The 17,981-nt window shown below is 47.3% G+C and overlaps 1 protein-coding gene across 4 annotated transcripts in view; it reads left to right on the top strand.

Annotated features, from left to right (window-relative positions):
• Positions 1 to 17,518, top strand: part of LOC115187743 (MAGUK p55 subfamily member 6) — a 48,696-nt gene extending 31,178 nt beyond the window's left edge. For 3 of the 4 annotated variants that reach the window (XM_029746759.1, XM_029746760.1, XM_029746762.1), the window contains 9 exons: positions 1,240 to 1,389; positions 1,769 to 1,996; positions 4,545 to 4,676; positions 9,364 to 9,460; positions 9,949 to 10,020; positions 11,943 to 12,104; positions 13,448 to 13,650; positions 14,221 to 14,349; positions 14,826 to 17,518. In XM_029746759.1, the coding sequence (XP_029602619.1) occupies positions 1,240 to 1,389; positions 1,769 to 1,996; positions 4,545 to 4,676; positions 9,364 to 9,460; positions 9,949 to 10,020; positions 11,943 to 12,104; positions 13,448 to 13,650; positions 14,221 to 14,349; positions 14,826 to 15,002 (1,350 nt within the window). In that variant the 3' untranslated portion in view covers positions 15,003 to 17,518. The remainder of the gene's footprint in view (positions 1 to 1,239; positions 1,390 to 1,768; positions 1,997 to 4,544; positions 4,677 to 9,363; positions 9,461 to 9,948; positions 10,021 to 11,942; positions 12,105 to 13,447; positions 13,651 to 14,220; positions 14,350 to 14,825) is intronic. The other variant, XM_029746761.1, reaches the window with a different exon arrangement.
• Positions 17,519 to 17,981: the final 463 nt, after the last annotated feature.

Raw genomic sequence — 17,981 nt, 5'->3', positions numbered from 1 at the left:
CTCACTCTGTCCTCTCTCCACTCTCTGTCTCTCTCTCCTCCACTCTCTGTCTCTCTCCTCCACTCTCTGTCTCTCTCCTCCAGTCTCTGTCTCTCTCTCCTCCAGTCTCTGTCTCTCTCTCCTCCAGTCTCTGTCTCTCTCTCCTCCAGTCTCTGTCTCTCTCTCCTCCAGTCTCTGTCTCTCTCTCCTCCAGTCTCTGTCTCTCTCTCCTCCAGTCTCTGTCTCTCTCTCTCCTCCAGTCTCCGTCTCTCTCTCTCCTCCAGTCTCCGTCTCTCTCTCTCCTCCAGTCTCCGTCTCTCTCTCTCCTCCAGTCTCCGTCTCTCTCTCTCCTCCAGTCTCCGTCTCTCTCTCCTCCAGTCTCCGTCTCTCTCTCCTCCAGCTCTCCGTCTCTCTCTCCTCCACTCTCTGTCCCTCTCCTCCACTCTCTGTCCCTCTCCTCCACTCTCTGTCCCTCTCCTCCACTCTCTGTCCCTCTCCTCCACTCTCTGTCTCTCTCCTCCACTCTCTGTCTCTCTCCTCCACTCTCTGTCTCTCTCTCCTCCACTCTCTGTCTCTCTCTCCTCCACTCTCTGTCTCTCTCTCCTCCACTCTCTGTCTCTCTCTCCTCCACTCTCTGTCTCTCTCCTCCACTCTCTGTCCTCTCTCTCCTCCACTCTCTGTCTCTCTCTCCTCCACTCTCTGTCTCTCTCTCCTCCACTCTCTGTCTCTCTCTCCTCCACTCTCTGTCTCTCTCTCCTCCACTCTCTGTCTCTCTCTCCTCCACTCTCTGTCTCTCTCTCCTCCACTCTCTGTCTCTCTCTCCTCCACTCTCTGTCTCTCTCTCCTCCACTCTCTGTCTCTCTCTCCTCCACTCTCTGTCTCTCTCTCCTCCACTCTCTGTCTCTCTCTCCTCCACTCTCTGTCTCTCTCTCCTCCACTCTCTGTCTCTCTCTCCTCCACTCTCTGTCTCTCTCCTCCACTCTCTGTCTCTCTCTCCTCCAGTCTCTGTCTCTCTCGCCTCCAGTCTCTGTCTCTCTCGCCTCCAGTCTCTGTCTCTCTCGCCTCCAGTCTCTGTCTCTCTCGCCTCCAGTCTCTGTCTCTCTCGCCTCCAGTCTCTGTCTCTCTCCTCCACTCTCTGTCTCTCTCCTCCACTCTCTGTCTCTCTCCTCCAGTCTCTCTCTGTCTCGTCTCTGATCGAGGCCCATGACAAAATGGCAGCTAACTATCTCGATCTCTCTTTCTCGCTCTCTCTCTCTCCAGTCTCTGATTGAGGCCCATGACAAGGTGGCAGCTAAATGTTATGAGATGCTGCCGTCGGAGGTGAACAGTAATGCCATGGCGACCGGCCAGCTTGTGCCCGCTGACGCTGTCAGGATGATTGGCATTCAGAAGAAGGCTGGCGAACCACTGGTGAGTTAATGACTGAGTCCCAAATGGCACCCTATTCCTTATATAGTGCACTACTTCTGACCAGGGACCAATAGCCGGGCTCTGGTCAATAGTGGTGCACTATGTAGGGAACAGGGTACCATTTAGGACGTTGTCTCAGACATTACCAATCAATCTGCAAGATCTGGATGACTGTTCATAGTTTGTAGTTAGCAGGTTAGTTACATGGAATATTTAGATCCCTTATCTGATGCATTAACCACTCTCTCTCTCTCTCTCTCTCTCTCTCTCTGTCTCTCTGTCTCTCTCTCTGTCTCTCTCTCTCTCTCCATTTTCTCAACCCCCTCTTTCTCTCTCTCTCTCAATCCCCCTCTGTCTTTCTCTCCTCTCTTTTCCTCAGGGCGTGACGTTCAGGGTGGCACGTGGGGAGCTGGTGATCGCCAGGATCCTGCACGGCAGTATGATTGACCGGCAGGGCATGCTGCACGCGGGAGACGTCATCAGGGAGGTGAACGGGCGTGAGGTGGGCAGCGATCCCAAGGAGCTGTTGGAGCTGCTGAGGGACTGCCAGGGGGGCATCACCCTCAAGATCCTGCCCAGCTACCGCGACACTCCAGCACCCCCACAGGTGAGAACAGGGTCCTATTTATTAGCGAACCGTAGCAAAATGTTTTGCAACAGAAAACAAAATTAACAGTTTGTTATTGACCATATTTCAGGTAGGTCCCTCAGTTTCAGTTAGCTTCCATTCACATCCTAATGACTCCAACACGGGTGGCTAACCATCCTCCTCTTGGAGTGACATTGGGAATGTAGACTTTTTACACCAACACACCTGATTCACTTCATTGAGGTGATTAGTAGAGTCAGATGTGTTAAAGCAGGGCTGGAACAAGAAAATGTTGCCGTCTGGTTTTCTACAGTAAAAAAATATTTGAAATTATTTATACTTTTACCTTTTGATACTTAAGTATATTTTAGCAATTACATTTACTTTTGATACACATTTAAAACCAAACACTTTGACTCAAGTAGTATTTTACTGGGTGACTTTAACTTCATAGAAAATGACTCAAGTAATCTTTGCCTTTTAACATCCCTCTGTTTTTGTACCTGTCAGGGTGGTTGAGGGGGAGACAGTTGACCTGGTCCTAACCCAGAATGACAGGGCATGGGGCTGGAACTGTTACCCTGCCTGGGACACACTGGTCCTATTAATACACTTCATGGGATAACTGGGGCACTGAGGAGGAGGGAGGGAAGAGGAGGGAGGGAAGAGGAGGGAGGGAAGAGGAAGGAGGGAAGAGGAAGGAAGGAAGGAGGGAAGAGGAAGGAAGGAGGGAGGGAAGAGGAAGGAAGGAGGGAGGGAAGAGGAAGGAAGGAGGGAGGGAGGGAGGGAAGAGGAAGGAAGGAGGGAGGGAAGAGGAAGGAAGGAGGGAGGGAAGAGGAAGGAAGGAAGGAGGGAGGGAGGGAAGAGGAAGGAGGGAGGGAGGGAGGGAGGGAGGGAGGGAGAAAGGAAGGGAGGGAGGGAGGGAGGGAGGGAGGGAGAAAGGAAGGAAGGAAGGAGGGAGGGAGGGAGGGAAGAGGAAGGAGAGAGGGAGGGGAGGGAGGGCTGAAGATCGAGGAGGAGGGAGAGAGTGTATGAAAGAGAAGGAAAGCCTATCTGGGGCATGGGGAGGAGTAAAGGAAAGGACAGCTGATCTGGGGCATGGGGAGGAGTAAAGGAAAGGACAGCTGATCTGGGGCATGGGGAGGAGTAAAGGAAAGGACAGCTGATCTGGGGCATGGGGAGGAGGAAAGGAAAGGACAGCTGATCTGGGGCATGGGGAGGAGGAAAGGAAAGGAAAGGACAGCTGATCTGGGGCATGGGGAGGAGTAAAGGAAAGGACAGCTGATCTGGGGCATGGGGAGGAGGAAAGGAAAGGACAGCTGATCTGGGGCATGGGGAGGAGGAAAGGAAAGGACAGCTGATCTGGGGCATGGGGAGGAGTAAAGGAAAGGACAGCTGATCTGGGGCATGGAGAGGAGTAAAGGAAAGGACAGCTGATCTGGGGCATGGGGAGGAGTAAAGGAAAGGACAGCTGATCTGGGGCATGGGGAGGAGTAAAGGAAAGGACAGCTGATCTGGGGCATGGGGAGGAGGAAAGGAAAGGACAGCTGATCTGGGGCATGGGGAGGAGTAAAGGAAAGGACAGCTGATCTGGGGCATGGGGAGGAGTAAAGGAAAGGAAAGGACAGCTGATCTGGGGCATGGGGAGGAGGAAAGGAAAGGACAGGACAGCTGATCTGGGGCATGGGGAGGAGTAAAGGAAAGGACAGCTGATCTGGGGCATGGGGAGGAGGAAAGGAAAGGACAGCTGATCTGGGGCATGGGGAGGAGGAAAGGAAAGGACAGCTGATCTGGGGCATGGGGAGGAGTAGGGAACTGTATACATATACACACCAACCAGAGCACATTCTGCTGTGAGGCCTTATGTAGGGCAGGGCTCTCTAACCCTGTTCCTGGAGAGATACAGTCCTGTAGGACAGGGCTCTCCAACCCTGTTCCTGGAGAGATACAGTCCTGTAGGACAGGGCTCTCCAACCCTGTTCCTGGAGAGATACAGTCCTGTAGGACAGGGCTCTCCAACCCTGTTCCTGGAGAGATACAGTCCTGTAGGACAGGGCTCTCCAACCCTGTTCCTGGAGAGATACAGTCCTGTAGGACAGGGCTCTCCAACCCTGTTCCTGGAGAGATACAGTCCTGTAGGACAGGGCTCTCCAACCCTGTTCCTGGAGAGATACAGTCCTGTAGGACAGGGCTCTCCAACCCTGTTCCTGGAGAGATACAGTCCTGTAGGACAGGGCTCTCCAACCCTGTTCCTGGAGAGATACAGTCCTGTAGGACAGGGCTCTCCAACCCTGTTCCTGGAGAGATACAGTCCTGTAGGACAGGGCTCTCTAACCCTGTTCCTGGAGAGATACAGTCCTGTAGGACAGGGCTCTCCAACCCTGTTCCTGGAGAGATGCAGTCCTGTAGATTGTTTCTCTCTGTAGATTCTCACAGTACAGACTGTAGAGCATTGGGCTGTTGGTGATTTACAATCTGAAGAGGATGTCATTGTTGTTAAACACCCCTCCTATTTCCTTTTTCTACCTGAAGCCGTATCTATGGTAACACAGACCTTGTTTTCCAGGTGCATCTGAAAACCCACTTTAATTACAGCCCAGCCACAGACAACTTGATCCCCTGTAAGGAGGCTGGCCTGGCCTTCTCTAAAGGAGATGTATTGCACATTGTCAACAGAGAGGACCCTAACTGGTGGCAGGTAGGTACTGCTGACCCCAGAACAGCCCTTAGCTGTGTGTTATTCATCTGTAATCCACAGGTCCTCATGCCTTATTGATCAAATATATGGCTCTGCTACTACTTTCAGAGGAACGTTCTCTTAGACTCAGGGTTGAATGACTTTCCCACATCCACCCTTAGGATGGACAACAACTGGATGGATAGATGCAGTGTAAGCAATATGGTAATAGCTCCATGCTCCATCTTGTCTTCTGATTGGCTAGGTGGAACTTTTAATTAGGGATGCACGATATATCGGAATCGAACGATATTAGCTAAAAATGTTGAACATCGGCCCAATGTCTAGTTTAACGCCGATGTTAAAAACAGATGTCAAAGCTGACGTGCATACCTATATGACGTAATGACGCCACGTAAAATGTGGTGCTACACGTGCATTCCTAACCTAGCCCACAATGTCTGCTGTGTGGATCGAGCAGTCATTTGAAAGAGTAAGAACATTTCAGCGAGACAACTCAAAGGCGAAATCCATTAACGCCAAGATAATGGAATTCATTGCTCTTGACAATCAACCGTTCTCTGTCGTGGGTGATGTTGGCTTTCGCAACTGGTCGAGCACCGGCACACTAACGCCACCAAGTGCGCTATTGTTCAGATGTTGCCCTACCGGAGTTACACAGTATTAGCTTCACGACATACTATGGAACGCCGTTTGGGTCTTTGCGTGTCAAAAAAGATACACGTCAAATAACACTATTTCACAATAACACTATTTGATGCGTTAAATAAGCTTTTAATTTGACACGTAAAATAACACAGTTCTGTTGTAGAAAGTTGTGTGTTGTGAATTTGCACGTGCAAGCCAAGCACCACCTCTACTATCAGTAGCACTGTCAAAATTGTACAAAAAAGTCTGCAAACACCGGCCACGAACGATGTGTTTACAATACCGCGTTGGTAATAAAGCATTATTTGTTCAACTGCAACTTCTGGGGTAGCTAGCTTTAGCTTGGTACCTAGCTAGCACCAATACAACCAGCCTGAAAATAATGACCAGTAGAAACTGCAGTCATTTTCACTATTCTTAGCAATGATTTAGGAATCCTTGTGAGTGAGTAAGTATTAGCTAGGTAGCCACTTGTTGTTTGCCTATTGAAATTGAAATTGAACTTCAGTTCATGAAGATAAATAGCTAGCCAGCTAATTAACCTTGTTGCCCAAAGCTAATGTTATAAGCAGCCAGCTAGCTTCATCTGGCTAGTGAGTCTCAATGGGACTGGGTTATGTGTTGTGAAGCTAGCCGCAAAAAGGATTAAGCACAATAGAGGAATTTGCGGTTTGCCTTCAAAATAAAAGTACCCGTTTGAAAGTGATGCAGAAGGTTACAATTGGTGGAATCATGCCATATTTAGACTAGATAAAGTTAAACAAGGTTGGAATGTGAAGCAATGAAATGGGGTATCAGTCTACTCGGTGACACCCACAGAACACAACTGAAGAGTTTACGCAAATATTAGCGTTGTAGCTCTTATCGCGGGACTGTGACTGTGTGAAATCACCTCCACAGTCAGCCTATTGTGCGTGTTGACATTCATATTGCACTGTACAGTTTTACATAAGGATTGGAGATCAATGAAATGGGGTATCAGTCTACTCAATACCCAATATATTTTTTCCCAACGTCCTCCTCAGTTATCAGACTCCAAAACATCCACGTAGTATAGGTTGACAATAAATGTGGCTCAATTCACAGTTGTTTCAGAGTCCTGCAATAAGAACTATAATGCTAATGTTCTCTGGGTGTCACTGAGTAGACTGATACCCCATGTCATTGATCCACAATCCATAGGTAAGGCTGTACAGTGAAATAAGTATGCCCACAATGCAATTCTAAAGTATAATACACTGCTCAAAAAAATAAAGGGAACACTTAAACAACACAATGTAACTCCAATTCAATCACACTTATGTGAAATCAAACTGTCCACTTAGGAAGCAACACTGATTGACAATAAATTTCACATGCTGTTGTGCAAATGGAATAGACAACAGGTGGAAATTATAGGCAATTAGCAAGACACCCCCAATAAAGGAGTGGTTCTGCAGGTGGGGACCAGACCACTTCTCAGTTCCTATGCTTCCTGGCTGATGTTTTGGTCACGTTTGAATGCTGGCGGTGCTTTCACTCTAGTGGTAGCATGAGACGGAGTCTACAACCCACACAAGTGGCTCAGGTAGTGCAGCTCATCCAGGATGGCACATCAATGCGAGCTGTGGCAAGAAGGTTTGCTGTGTCTGTCAGCGTAGTGTCCAGAGCATGGAGGCGCTACCAGGAGACAGGCCAGTACATCAGGGGACGTGGAGGAGGCCGTAGGAGGGCAACAACCCAGCAGCAGGACCGCTACCTCCGCCTTTGTGCAAGGAAGAGCAGGAGAAGCACTGCCAGAGCCCTGCAAAATGACCTCCAGCAGGCCACAAATGTGCATGTGTCTGCTCAAACGGTCAGAAACAGACTCCATGAGGGTGGTATGAGGGCCCGACGTCCACAGGTGGGGGTTGTGCTTACAGCCCAACACCGTGCAGGACGTTTGGCATTTGCCAGAGAACACCAAGATTGGCAAATTCGCCACTGGCGCCCTGTGCTCTTCACAGATGAAAGCAGGTGACAGACGTGACAGAGTCTGGAGACGCCGTGGAGAACGTTCTGCTGCCTGCAACATCCTCCAGCATGACCGGTTTGGCGGTGGGTCAGTCATGGTGTGGGGTGGCATTTCTTTGGGGGGCCGCACAGCCCTCCATGTGCTCGCCAGAGGTAGCCTGACTGCCATTAGGTACCGAGATGAGATCCTCAGACCCCTTGTGAGACCATATGCTGGTGCGGTTGGCCCTGGGTTCCTCCTAATGCAAGACAATGCTAGACCTTATGTGGCTGGAGTGTGTCAGCAGTTCCTGCAAGAGGAAGGCATTGATGCTATGGACTGGCCCGCCCGTTCCCCAGACCTGAATCCAATTAAGCACATCTGGGACATCATGTCTCGCTCCATCCACCAACGCCACGTTGCACCACAGACTGTCCAGGAGTTGGCGGATGCTTTAGTCCAGGTCTGGGAGGAGATCCCTCAGGAGATCATCCGCCACCTCATCAGGAGCATGCCCAGGCGTTGTAGGGAGGTCATACAGGCACGTGGAGGCCACACACACTACTGAGCCTCATTTTGACTTGTTTTAAGGACATTACATCAAAGTTGGATCAGCCTGTAGTGTGGTTTTCCACTTTAATTTTGAGTGTGACTCCAAATCCAGACCTCCATGGGTTGATAAATTGGATTTCCATTGATTTATTTTTGTGTGATTTTGTTGTCAGCACATTCAACTATGTAAAAAAAGTATTTAATAAGATTATTTATTTCATTCAGATCTAGGATGTGTTGTTTAAGTGTTCCCTTTATTTTTTTGAGCAGTATACATCCAGTGTGTTTTCAAAAGCTTTTGTCAAATTAACAAATTGTCTTTTGTTGATTTTATATAACATTCCAACCTCGTTTAGCATGATCAATTAAACTATGCCATAATTATACTATTTGTATTCATTTGCATCACTGTCAATGGCATACCTTTTATTTTGAAGGCTAACCGCAAAGTCCACTATTTTGGCTAATCCTTATTGTGGCTATCTTCACATGTGTCCGACCACCATTAATCAAATAAGAACTGTCTTATAAATGAGGGTTATTTTAGATGAGACACCTAGCTATAGCTACTGAAACAGATGATGTCGTTTTGCTATGTTTTTGGGGGAGAACATTGTTTGCATCTATGAGCTAGCTAGCTTTTTTTTTATGACCAGCACTGTAGGTACACGAGACGACTTTATCAGCATCATAGCATACGTATCGATGAATCGTTGTGACATGAAATACGAGTGCTAGTGTAATAACTACGTAAAAAAAACTTGTTAAATTATTATGTGACGTGCAGTCATATCCTGATTGGTCAACAAGCTTATTTGACACATTTGAGGTGTAACTTTTTTGACACGCAAAGACCCAAACGGCGTTCCATGGAAATCCTGGTTGAGAATGAAACGACTGAACAAATGAACAACGAAACAGCACAGCAAGTAAGTGAAATAAATATGTTTTGATTATGTTTTACTGGTAATGGGGACATGCGTAAATGCCAACAAAAGAACTTGTTGGTGTGTGTAACCTTTATTTAACTGGGGAAGTCAGTTAAGAACAAATTGTTATTTACAATGACGGCCTACCCCGGCCAAACCCGGACAACGCTGGGACAATTGTGCGCCGCCCTATGGGACTCCCAATCATGGCCGAATGTGATACAGCCTGGATTCACGCCTCTTGCACTGAGATGCAGTACCTTAGACCGCTGCGTCCATGTGTGTGTGTTAACTATTTAACTGTACTAGAATGCTTAAAAGGCCCATTTTTTTTTCTGGGGGGGATATCGGTATTTTTTTTGGGGGCAAGGAAGATATCGGTATCGGCCAAAAATGTAATATCGGTGCGTCACTACTTTAAATCGTATTGCTTCCAACTGTCCTACCCGGCCCTGAGCGCCCCTAATGGGATAGGGACTAGTATTCCATTTGTGACTTTTAATTTACACAAAATGAACTGATCCTTAAGAGTAGAGCAAGAGAAGCAGGAAGTAGCACGTCTCTGACCTCACATCCTGTCCCTCAGGCAGTCAACATTGTGGGAGGAGCCACAGGACTGATCCCCAGTCAGTTCTTAGAGGAAAAGAGGAAGGCCTTTGTGAGGAGAGAATGGAATGGATCAGGTACATTTCTGACTATGTAAAGTGACTTTGGGTGTTTGAAAAGTGCTTAAAATGTCATTATTATTAGGTAGTTAGACTTTTTTACACCCGCCTATATAACTCAGTTGAACCAGGCAGTATTCTAAGGTGAAATGGAATTGTAACACACATCTCTATACTCAACAAAGTACTGACATCTACCCCAAAGTCGTATCTTCTTCCCACCTGTTTGTGTCCTCGGTTGTGTCCCAAATGGATCCCTTTACCCTATATAGTGAAAGTAGTGTACTATATACACACAGCCTCTATACATGACAGTTTATTTCTCAAATGATCACATTTGGCAGCAAACTGCCATGAAAGTATAGGCTGAATCCACACTCTAATGAATAACCCCCCCTCTACTTCCCCTCTACTTGTGTCCACAACTCAGACGTACTTAGGAAATATGTTTACTCTGGTGTCCTCTTGTGGTTCAGTGAACTTTTAATGTGTTTTGTTCCTCCTAGGTGTTCTCTGTGGAACACTAACAGGAAAGAAGAAGAAGAAGAAGATGATGTACCTGATGTCCAAGAATGCAGGTGAGTTCAGCACCGTTAGACCTCTCTGATCCTGCTCTAAAGGGCTTCAGTTCACCATGTGGGTGTTGTTATACTGATAACAGTAGCTCCAGCCGTTAGACCTCTCTGATCCTGCTCTAAAGGGCTTCAGTTCACCATGTGGGTGGTGTTATACTGATAACAGTAGCTCCAGCCGTTAGACCTCTCTGATCCTGCTCTAAAGGGCTTCAGTTCACCATGTGGGTGTTGTTATACTGATAACAGTAGCTCCAGCCGTTAGACCTCTCTGATCCTGCTCTAAAGGGCTTCAGTTCACCATGTGGGTGGTGTTATACTGATAACAGTAGCTCCAGCCGTTAGACCTCTCTGATCCTGCTCTAAAGGGCTTCAGTTCACCATGTGGGTGTTGTTATACTGATAACAGTAGCTCCAGCCGTTAGACCTCTCTGATCCTGCTCTAAAGGGCTTCAGTTCACAATGTGGGTGTTGTTATACTGATAACAGTAGCTCCAGCCGTTAGACCTCTCTGATCCTGCTCTAAAGGGCTTCAGTTCACCATGTGGGTGTTGTTATACTGATAACAGTAGCTCCAGCCGTTAGACCTCTCTGATCCTGCTCTAAAGGGCTTCAGTTCACCATGTGGGTGTTGTTATACTGATAACAGTAGCTCCAGCCGTTAGACCTCTCTGATCCTGCTCTAAAGGGCTTCAGTTCACCATGTGGGTGTTGTTATCAGTAACATGTTGTTGGCCAGAGCCATCTCCTAATGCATATCAAAGCAAAAAACAGCTGGATTATACCTCTATCTCTCGTTATTGGCAGCCATTCATTTAATATTTCAGTGATATAAAAGTGTACTACAGTATAGCCTAACTAATACGTATGTGTGGAGTAGGTTCATTTTCCATCTATTGTGGGCTCTACACTGAGTGTACAAAACATTAGGAACACCTGCTCTTTCCATGACAGACTGACCAGGTGTCACTTGTTAAATCCATTTTAATCAGTATAGATGAAGGGAAAGCAACTCAACAGTAGGAAGGTGTTCTTAATGTTTTGTACACCCAGTGTATATATCTAGTATAAATGACTGTATATTATACTGAACAAAAATATAAACGCAACATGTAAAGTGTTGGTTTCATGAGCTGAAAGAAAATATCTCAAATGTTCCATACGCACAAAAAGCTTATTTCTCTCAAATGTTATGCAGAAATTAGTTTACATCCCTGTTAGTGAGCATACCTCCCTTGCCAAGATAATCCATCCACCTGACAGTTGTGGCATATCAAGAAGCTGATTAAACAGCATGATCATTACACAGGTGCACCTTGTGCTGGGGACAAAAGACCACTCTAAAATATGCGGTTTTGTCACACAACACAATGCCACAGATGTCTCCAGTTTTGAGGGAGTGTGCATTTGGTATGCTGACTGCAGGACTGTCCACCAGAGAATTGAATGTACATTTTTCTACCATACGCCGCCTTCAATGTCGTTTTAGAGAATTTGTCAGTACGTTGAACTGGCCTAACAAACGCGGACCACGTGACACCACGCCATCCTAAGACCTCCACATCCGGCTTCTTGACCTGCAGGATCGTCTGAGACCAGCTACCAGGACAGCTGATGAAACTGAGGATTATTTATGTCAGTAATAAAGCCCTTTTTGTGGGGAAAAATTCTGATTGGCTGGGCCTGGCTCCCAGTGGGTGGACCTATGCCGAACCATGGCTATGCCCCTGCACAGTCATGTGAAATCCATAAATTAGGGTCTAATGAATTTATTTCAATTGACATATTTTCTTTTGTTAACTAACTCAGTAAAATCGTTAATTGTTGTATGTTGTGTTTTTATATTTTTGTTCAGTAGTTATGTGTTAGTATTGTTACTGAGCAAACTAAGCTGATGGTGGTAGTGTGTCTGTTGTCGTGACGACCAGAATTTGACCGCCACGAGCTGCAGATCTACGAAGAGGTGGCCAAGATGCCTCCGTTCCAGAGGAAGACCCTGGTTCTGATTGGTGCTCAGGGAGTGGGCCGGCGCAGCCTGAAGAACAGACTGATCATCATCAACCCCCTGCTCTATGGAACCACCGTCCCCTGTGAGTCCCAGTCCTCCCCCCCGTGTGTGTGTATATCAACCCCCTGCTCTATGGAACCACCGTCCCCTGTGAGTCCCAGTCCTCCCCCCCGTGTGTGTGTATATCAACCCCCTGCTCTATGGAACCACCGTCCCCTGTGAGTCCCAGTCCTCCCCCCGTGTGTGTTTATATCAACCCCCTGCTCTATGGAACCACCGTCCCCTGTGAGTCCCAGTCCTCCCCCCGTGTGTGTGTATATCAACCCCCTGCTCTATGGAACCACCGTCCCCTGTGAGTCCCAGTCCCCCCCCCCCGTGTGTGTGTATATCAACCCCCTGCTCTATGGAACCACCGTCCCCTGTGAGTCCCAGTCCTCCCCCCGTGTGTGTGTGTATATCAACCCCCTGCTCTATGGAACCACCGTCCCCTGTGAGTCCCAGTCCACCCCCCCCGTGTGTGTGTATATCAACCCCCTGCTCTATGGAACCACCGTCCCCTGTGAGTCCCAGTCCACCCCCCCCCCCCCCCGTGTGTGTGTATATCAACCCCCTGCTCTATGGAACCACTGTCCCCTGTGAGTCCCAGTCCACCCCCCCGTGTGTGTATATCAACCCCCTGCTCTATGGAACCACCGTCCCCTGTGAGTCCCAGTCCTCCCCCCCGTGTGTGTGTATATCAACCCCCTGCTCTATGGAACCACCGTCCCTTGTGAGTCTCAGTCCACCCCCCCGTGTGTGTGTATATCAACCCCCTGCTCTATGGAACCACCGTCCCCTGTGAGTCCCAGTCCTCCCCCCGTGTGTGTGTGTATATCAACCCCCTGCTCTATGGAACCACCGTCCCCTGTGAGTCCCAGTCCTCCCCCCCGTGTGTGTGTGTATATCAACCCCCTGCTCTATGGAACCACCGTCCCCTGTGAGTCCCAGTCCTCCCCCCGTGTGTGTGTGTATATCAACCCCCTGCTCTATGGAACCACCGTCCCTTGTGAGTCTCAGTCCACCCCCCCGTGTGTGTGTATATCAACCCCCTGCTCTATGGAACCACCGTCCCCTGTGAGTCCCAGTCCACCCCCCCCCGTGTGTGTGTGTATATCAACCCCCTGCTCTATGGAACCACCGTCCCCTGTGAGTCTCAGTCCTCCCCCCCGTGTGTGTGTATATCAACCCCCTGCTCTATGGAACCACCGTTGTGTGTGTGTGTGTGTGTGTGTGTGTGTGTATCAGGGGTACAGCAGAAGACAAACTTCAGTCTCCTATGGATTAATTAGATTTTTCCTCACCCCCCCTCTTTCTCTCCTCACCCCCCCTCTTTCTCTCACTCTCTCCTCCTTACCTCCCACCATTTCCTCACCTCCCTCCCTCCAGTCACGTCTCGGCCTGCTCGGGAGGAGGAGAGAGACGGCCAGTCATACTGCTTTGTGTCTCGGTCCCAGATGGAGGCAGACATCAAGGCCAGTCGCTACCTGGAGCATGGAGAGTACGATGGAAACCTCTACGGAACCAAGATGAACTCCATCCACGAGGTGGTGGCTGCAGGACGTACCTGCATCCTGGATGTTAACCCACAGGTAGGGCTGACACACATTTCACAAGGCCCAGTGCTGTCAAAAATGGGATTCTCCTGGGTCTTTATATATATTTCCGTACTCAGGTTGGAATAATACTGTAATGTGAACATTATGATCATGCCTTTCAGTGTAAGAGCTGATTGAAAAGACCGCCTGAAATTTCAGATTGTTTTTGTGGGATGGAGTTTTGGGTCTGCCTGGTGACATCACCATGTGGAAAATGAGTTAATAGACCAATAAGAAACAGAGTTCCAAACCTCTCTACCAATAACAGCTAGTTTTTAGTTTTCCCCTCCCCATTCAGACCACTCCCAGACAGTCTTGGCTAAATTCTTTCTTGAGAAATTGCTTTTGCTAAGAAGCAATTTTTGTTTCTTTTTGACTATTTTGATTGAAAATAATGACAGTAAGGGACCTAATTTGTTACCCAGAAATGATTTGATATTGAGATAAATACAGATGCATGGGTCTTAAGCAAAACCTGAATAAGCATAATTACGTGATGAGTCGTGTGTGTTGATGGGTTGTGTGTGTGTGTGTGTGTGTGTGTGTGTATGTGTGTGTCGTCAGGCGCTGAAGCAGCTGAAGACGGCAGAGTTCATGCCGTTTGTAGTGTTTGTTGCTGCTCCAGAACTGGACACACTAAGAGCTATGCACAAAGCCGTGGTGGACGCTGGACTCACCACCAAACTGCTCACGGTCAGTCTCTGGATGTTGGTGGATCTGTGCACAATTCTGAGTGTTGTACTTATTCAGAAGATAATCACTGATGGAAACCTCTCTCTCCCCTGCTCCCTCTCTCTCCCCCCCTCTCTCTCCCCCCTTCTCTTCTGCTCCCTCTCTCTCTCTCTCCCCCCTTCTCTTCTGCTCTTTCTCTCCCTCTCTCTCTCCCCCCTTCTCTTCTGCTCCCTCTCTCTCTCCCCCTTCTCTTCTGCTCTTTCTCTCCCTCTCTCTCTCCCCCCTTCTCTTCTGCTCCCTCTCTCTCTCCCCCCTTCTCTTCTGCTCCCTCTCTCTCCCCCCTTCTCTTCTGCTCCCTCTCTCTCCCCCCTTCTCCCCTGCTCCCTCTCTCTCCCCCCCTTCTCCCCTGCTCCCTCTCTCTCCCCTGCTCCCTCTTTCTCCCCCCTTCTCTTCTGCTCTCTCTCTCTCTCTCTCTCTCTCTCCCCCCCCCCCCCCAGGAGACAGATCTGAAGAAGACTGTGGATGAGAGCGCCAGGATTCGCCGGGCCTACAGCCACTACTTTGACCTGACCATCGTTAACGACAACCTGGACAAGGCCTTTGAGCAGCTGCAGGCGGCCGTGGAGCAGCTGTGTTCTGAGCCCCAGTGGGTCCCCGTCAGCTGGGTGTACTGAGAGACACCGGTCCTCTCCTGCTGCCCTGCCTGGTTAGGCTGCTCCCTACTGGGCTGGAGGACACGCCGCCTGCTGCTGGGCCCAGGTTGTCCCTAACCACCACGGTTGGGGTCAATTCCATTTCAATTCAGTTCATTCAGGAAGTAGACTGAAACTACAATTCCACATTTTTCCCATTGAGGAAAAGTGGAATATCAGTGAACTTCCTAAATTGACAGAATTTAAATGGAATTGACCCCTACAGGGATGTGAGAGCTGAGGACCCATTGAGACTTATGTATGTATGGGACTTTACCATGCAGCCCCACCCCACCTAGCCTAGCCCCACCCCACCAGGCTGTCTGCTCTGCACCACAGGCCCCATCTGTACACTATGCAACACCCTGGATATGTCCCAAATAGCACCCTATTCCCTATGTAGTGCACTACTTCTGACCAGCACTACATGGGGAGTAGGGAGCTATTCGGAATAGAACCAATGTTCACAATATACAAGAAGTACTTTATTTATTGAACATAGTTTTCTAACTTTAACTTAACTACCTTTCTGTCCATATGGAACGAGAAACAAAATCATGGAGTTGAGGATATTTAAAAAATATTTAATGTTTTATTTTATCACTGTTGGTTGCTCACAACTACTACAATATTTATCATAAGGTTAAGAACAATAATACGAGTATTTATTCTGAAAGAAGATGTGAGGAGGGCTTGCTTTGTGACGATACCTCAGTGTGTTAAACCTCTTCTCAGTTTACATCGCATACAGTACTTCATCTCCTGTTCCTTATATAGTGCACTACTTTCACCGGAGCCCTATCAGCCCTGGTCAAAAGTAGTGCACTACATAGGGAATAGGCTGCCATTTGGGACGCTACACTACGTAGGGAATAGGGTGCCATTTGGGACTCACACCTGGTCTCACGTCATCTCTGAACCCTCCATGTAGAATAACAGCCATGTTCTCTCTTTAAGGCAGACTAAGGGCTGAGAGAGAGAGATGGTAATATCACACCACATCTGTGAGATAAAGGTCTTTGTTGCTGTTTCTAATACTATTTCCCCCCTTGTTACGTCGCTTTCTGTGTTAGGAGATGGAGAATGGTTTCATTAAAGGTTGACTCAGCCAGATGACGTTGTGTGCACACAGTTAACACGTAGTGGATCCATTTCCTCGACAACTAGGGAGCGTTGAAGCGCGAGGTTAAACTACTCCGCTGTTTTGGTCCCGTAGCTACCACGTTGTAGCAGTGTGAAGTGCACATGCGCAGATACTTTGTGTGACTGTATGAGAGCATAGTCTTGCATCTTGCTCATCTCTACATCTTCGTTGCAACGCCATCTCGAGGAGTCTACTTTTAATTCCATTGTATTGTCAGCGGACGGTCTACCAGTTGGGTCAGTACTCTGTCAGTAAATGTCTGCCTGTTAGCCCGGTCTGTACGGTGCTGTGTTTTATGTTGGAATAATATTTCCAGGATACTCGTCTGGACCTTGACAGTGTACTGCATCTCAGAGAACCATCCCTTTTTCATGTGATATTACTGAAACTTAACCGTTTTCTTAACCAATTGCCATATCTACTTAAAAGTTATATATTTTACAATTTCAACAGAGCAAAACATTGTATTTTCAGATGTCAAATTAACTTTTTTTTTTATTTTATTTTACAACTTGCACTTATCTCAGGTAATATCTTCATCATATCCGGAGTGTGTAAAAAATGTGACTTAATTAGTTTCACAGAAGGGTAAATTTGTTTATTAAAAAAAGAACAAATAATATTTCAAAATGTCTCTGTTAGTCAATAGAAACAACCATTTGGCTTAGTTCACTAAATGTCAGTAGTTAGTGCCTTCAGGAAGATTCACAACCCTCAACTTTTCACCCATTTTGTTGTTACAGCCTGAATTGTTTTTATTGATTTACATTTACATTTTTTATCACTGGCCTGCACACGACACCCCATAATGTCAAAGTGGAATTCTTTATTTTTACAAATTAACTATAAATGAAAAGCTGAAATGTCTTGAGTCAATAAGAATTAAACCCCTTTATGGCAAGCCTTAAATCTGTGGCAATACCTGAAAATGGTGGTCTGATGATTAACAGCCAATTTGACAGAGCTTGAAGAATTTAGAAAGGAATGTGCAGATGTTGCATTATCCAGGAGTGGAAAGTGCTTAGACTTACCCAGAAAGACTCACACCTGTAATCACTGTCAAAGGTGCTTCTACAAAATAGTGACTCGGGTGTGAAAACTCATGTAAATTATATTTTTGTATTTCATTTTCAGTAAATTTGAAAACATTTTTTAACATGCATGTTTTCACTTTTATTATGGGGTATTTGTGTCTAGATGGGTGAGGAGATTCAGGCTATAACAAAAAATATGGAATAAGTCAATGGGTATAAAAACTTACTGAAGACAATCTCTGTACTGAACAAAACATGTAACGTTTTGGTCCCATGTTTCATGAGCTGAAATAAAAGATCCCAGAAATGTTCCATACGCACAAAAAGTTTCTCAAATTATGTGCTCACAATTGTTAACATCCTTGTTAGTGAGCATTTCTCCTTTTGCCAATTTAATCCATCCATCTGACAGGAGTGGCATATCAAGAAGCTCATTAAACAGCATGATCATTACACAGGTGCACCTTGAGTGCAATTGGCATGCTGACTGCAGGAATGTCCACCAGAGCTTTCGCCAGAGAATTCAATGTTTATTTCTCTACCATACGCTGCTTTCAAAGTCGTTTTAGAGAATTTGGCAGTATGTTCAACTGGCCTCACAACTGTGGACCACTTGTAACCACGCCATCCCAGGACCTACACATCAGGCTTCTTCACCTGCGGGATCGTCTGAGACCCGAACAGCTGATGAAACTGTAGGTTTGCACAACTGATTCATTTCTGCACAAACTGTCAGAAACCGTCTCAGGGAAGCTCATCTGCGTGCTCGTCATCCTCACCAGT

Source organism: Salmo trutta, unplaced genomic scaffold (assembly GCF_901001165.1).
Source record: "Salmo trutta unplaced genomic scaffold, fSalTru1.1, whole genome shotgun sequence".
NCBI classification, from domain to species: Eukaryota; Metazoa; Chordata; class Actinopteri; order Salmoniformes; family Salmonidae; genus Salmo; species Salmo trutta.
This window is presented reverse-complemented; position numbering and strand designations above follow the sequence as displayed.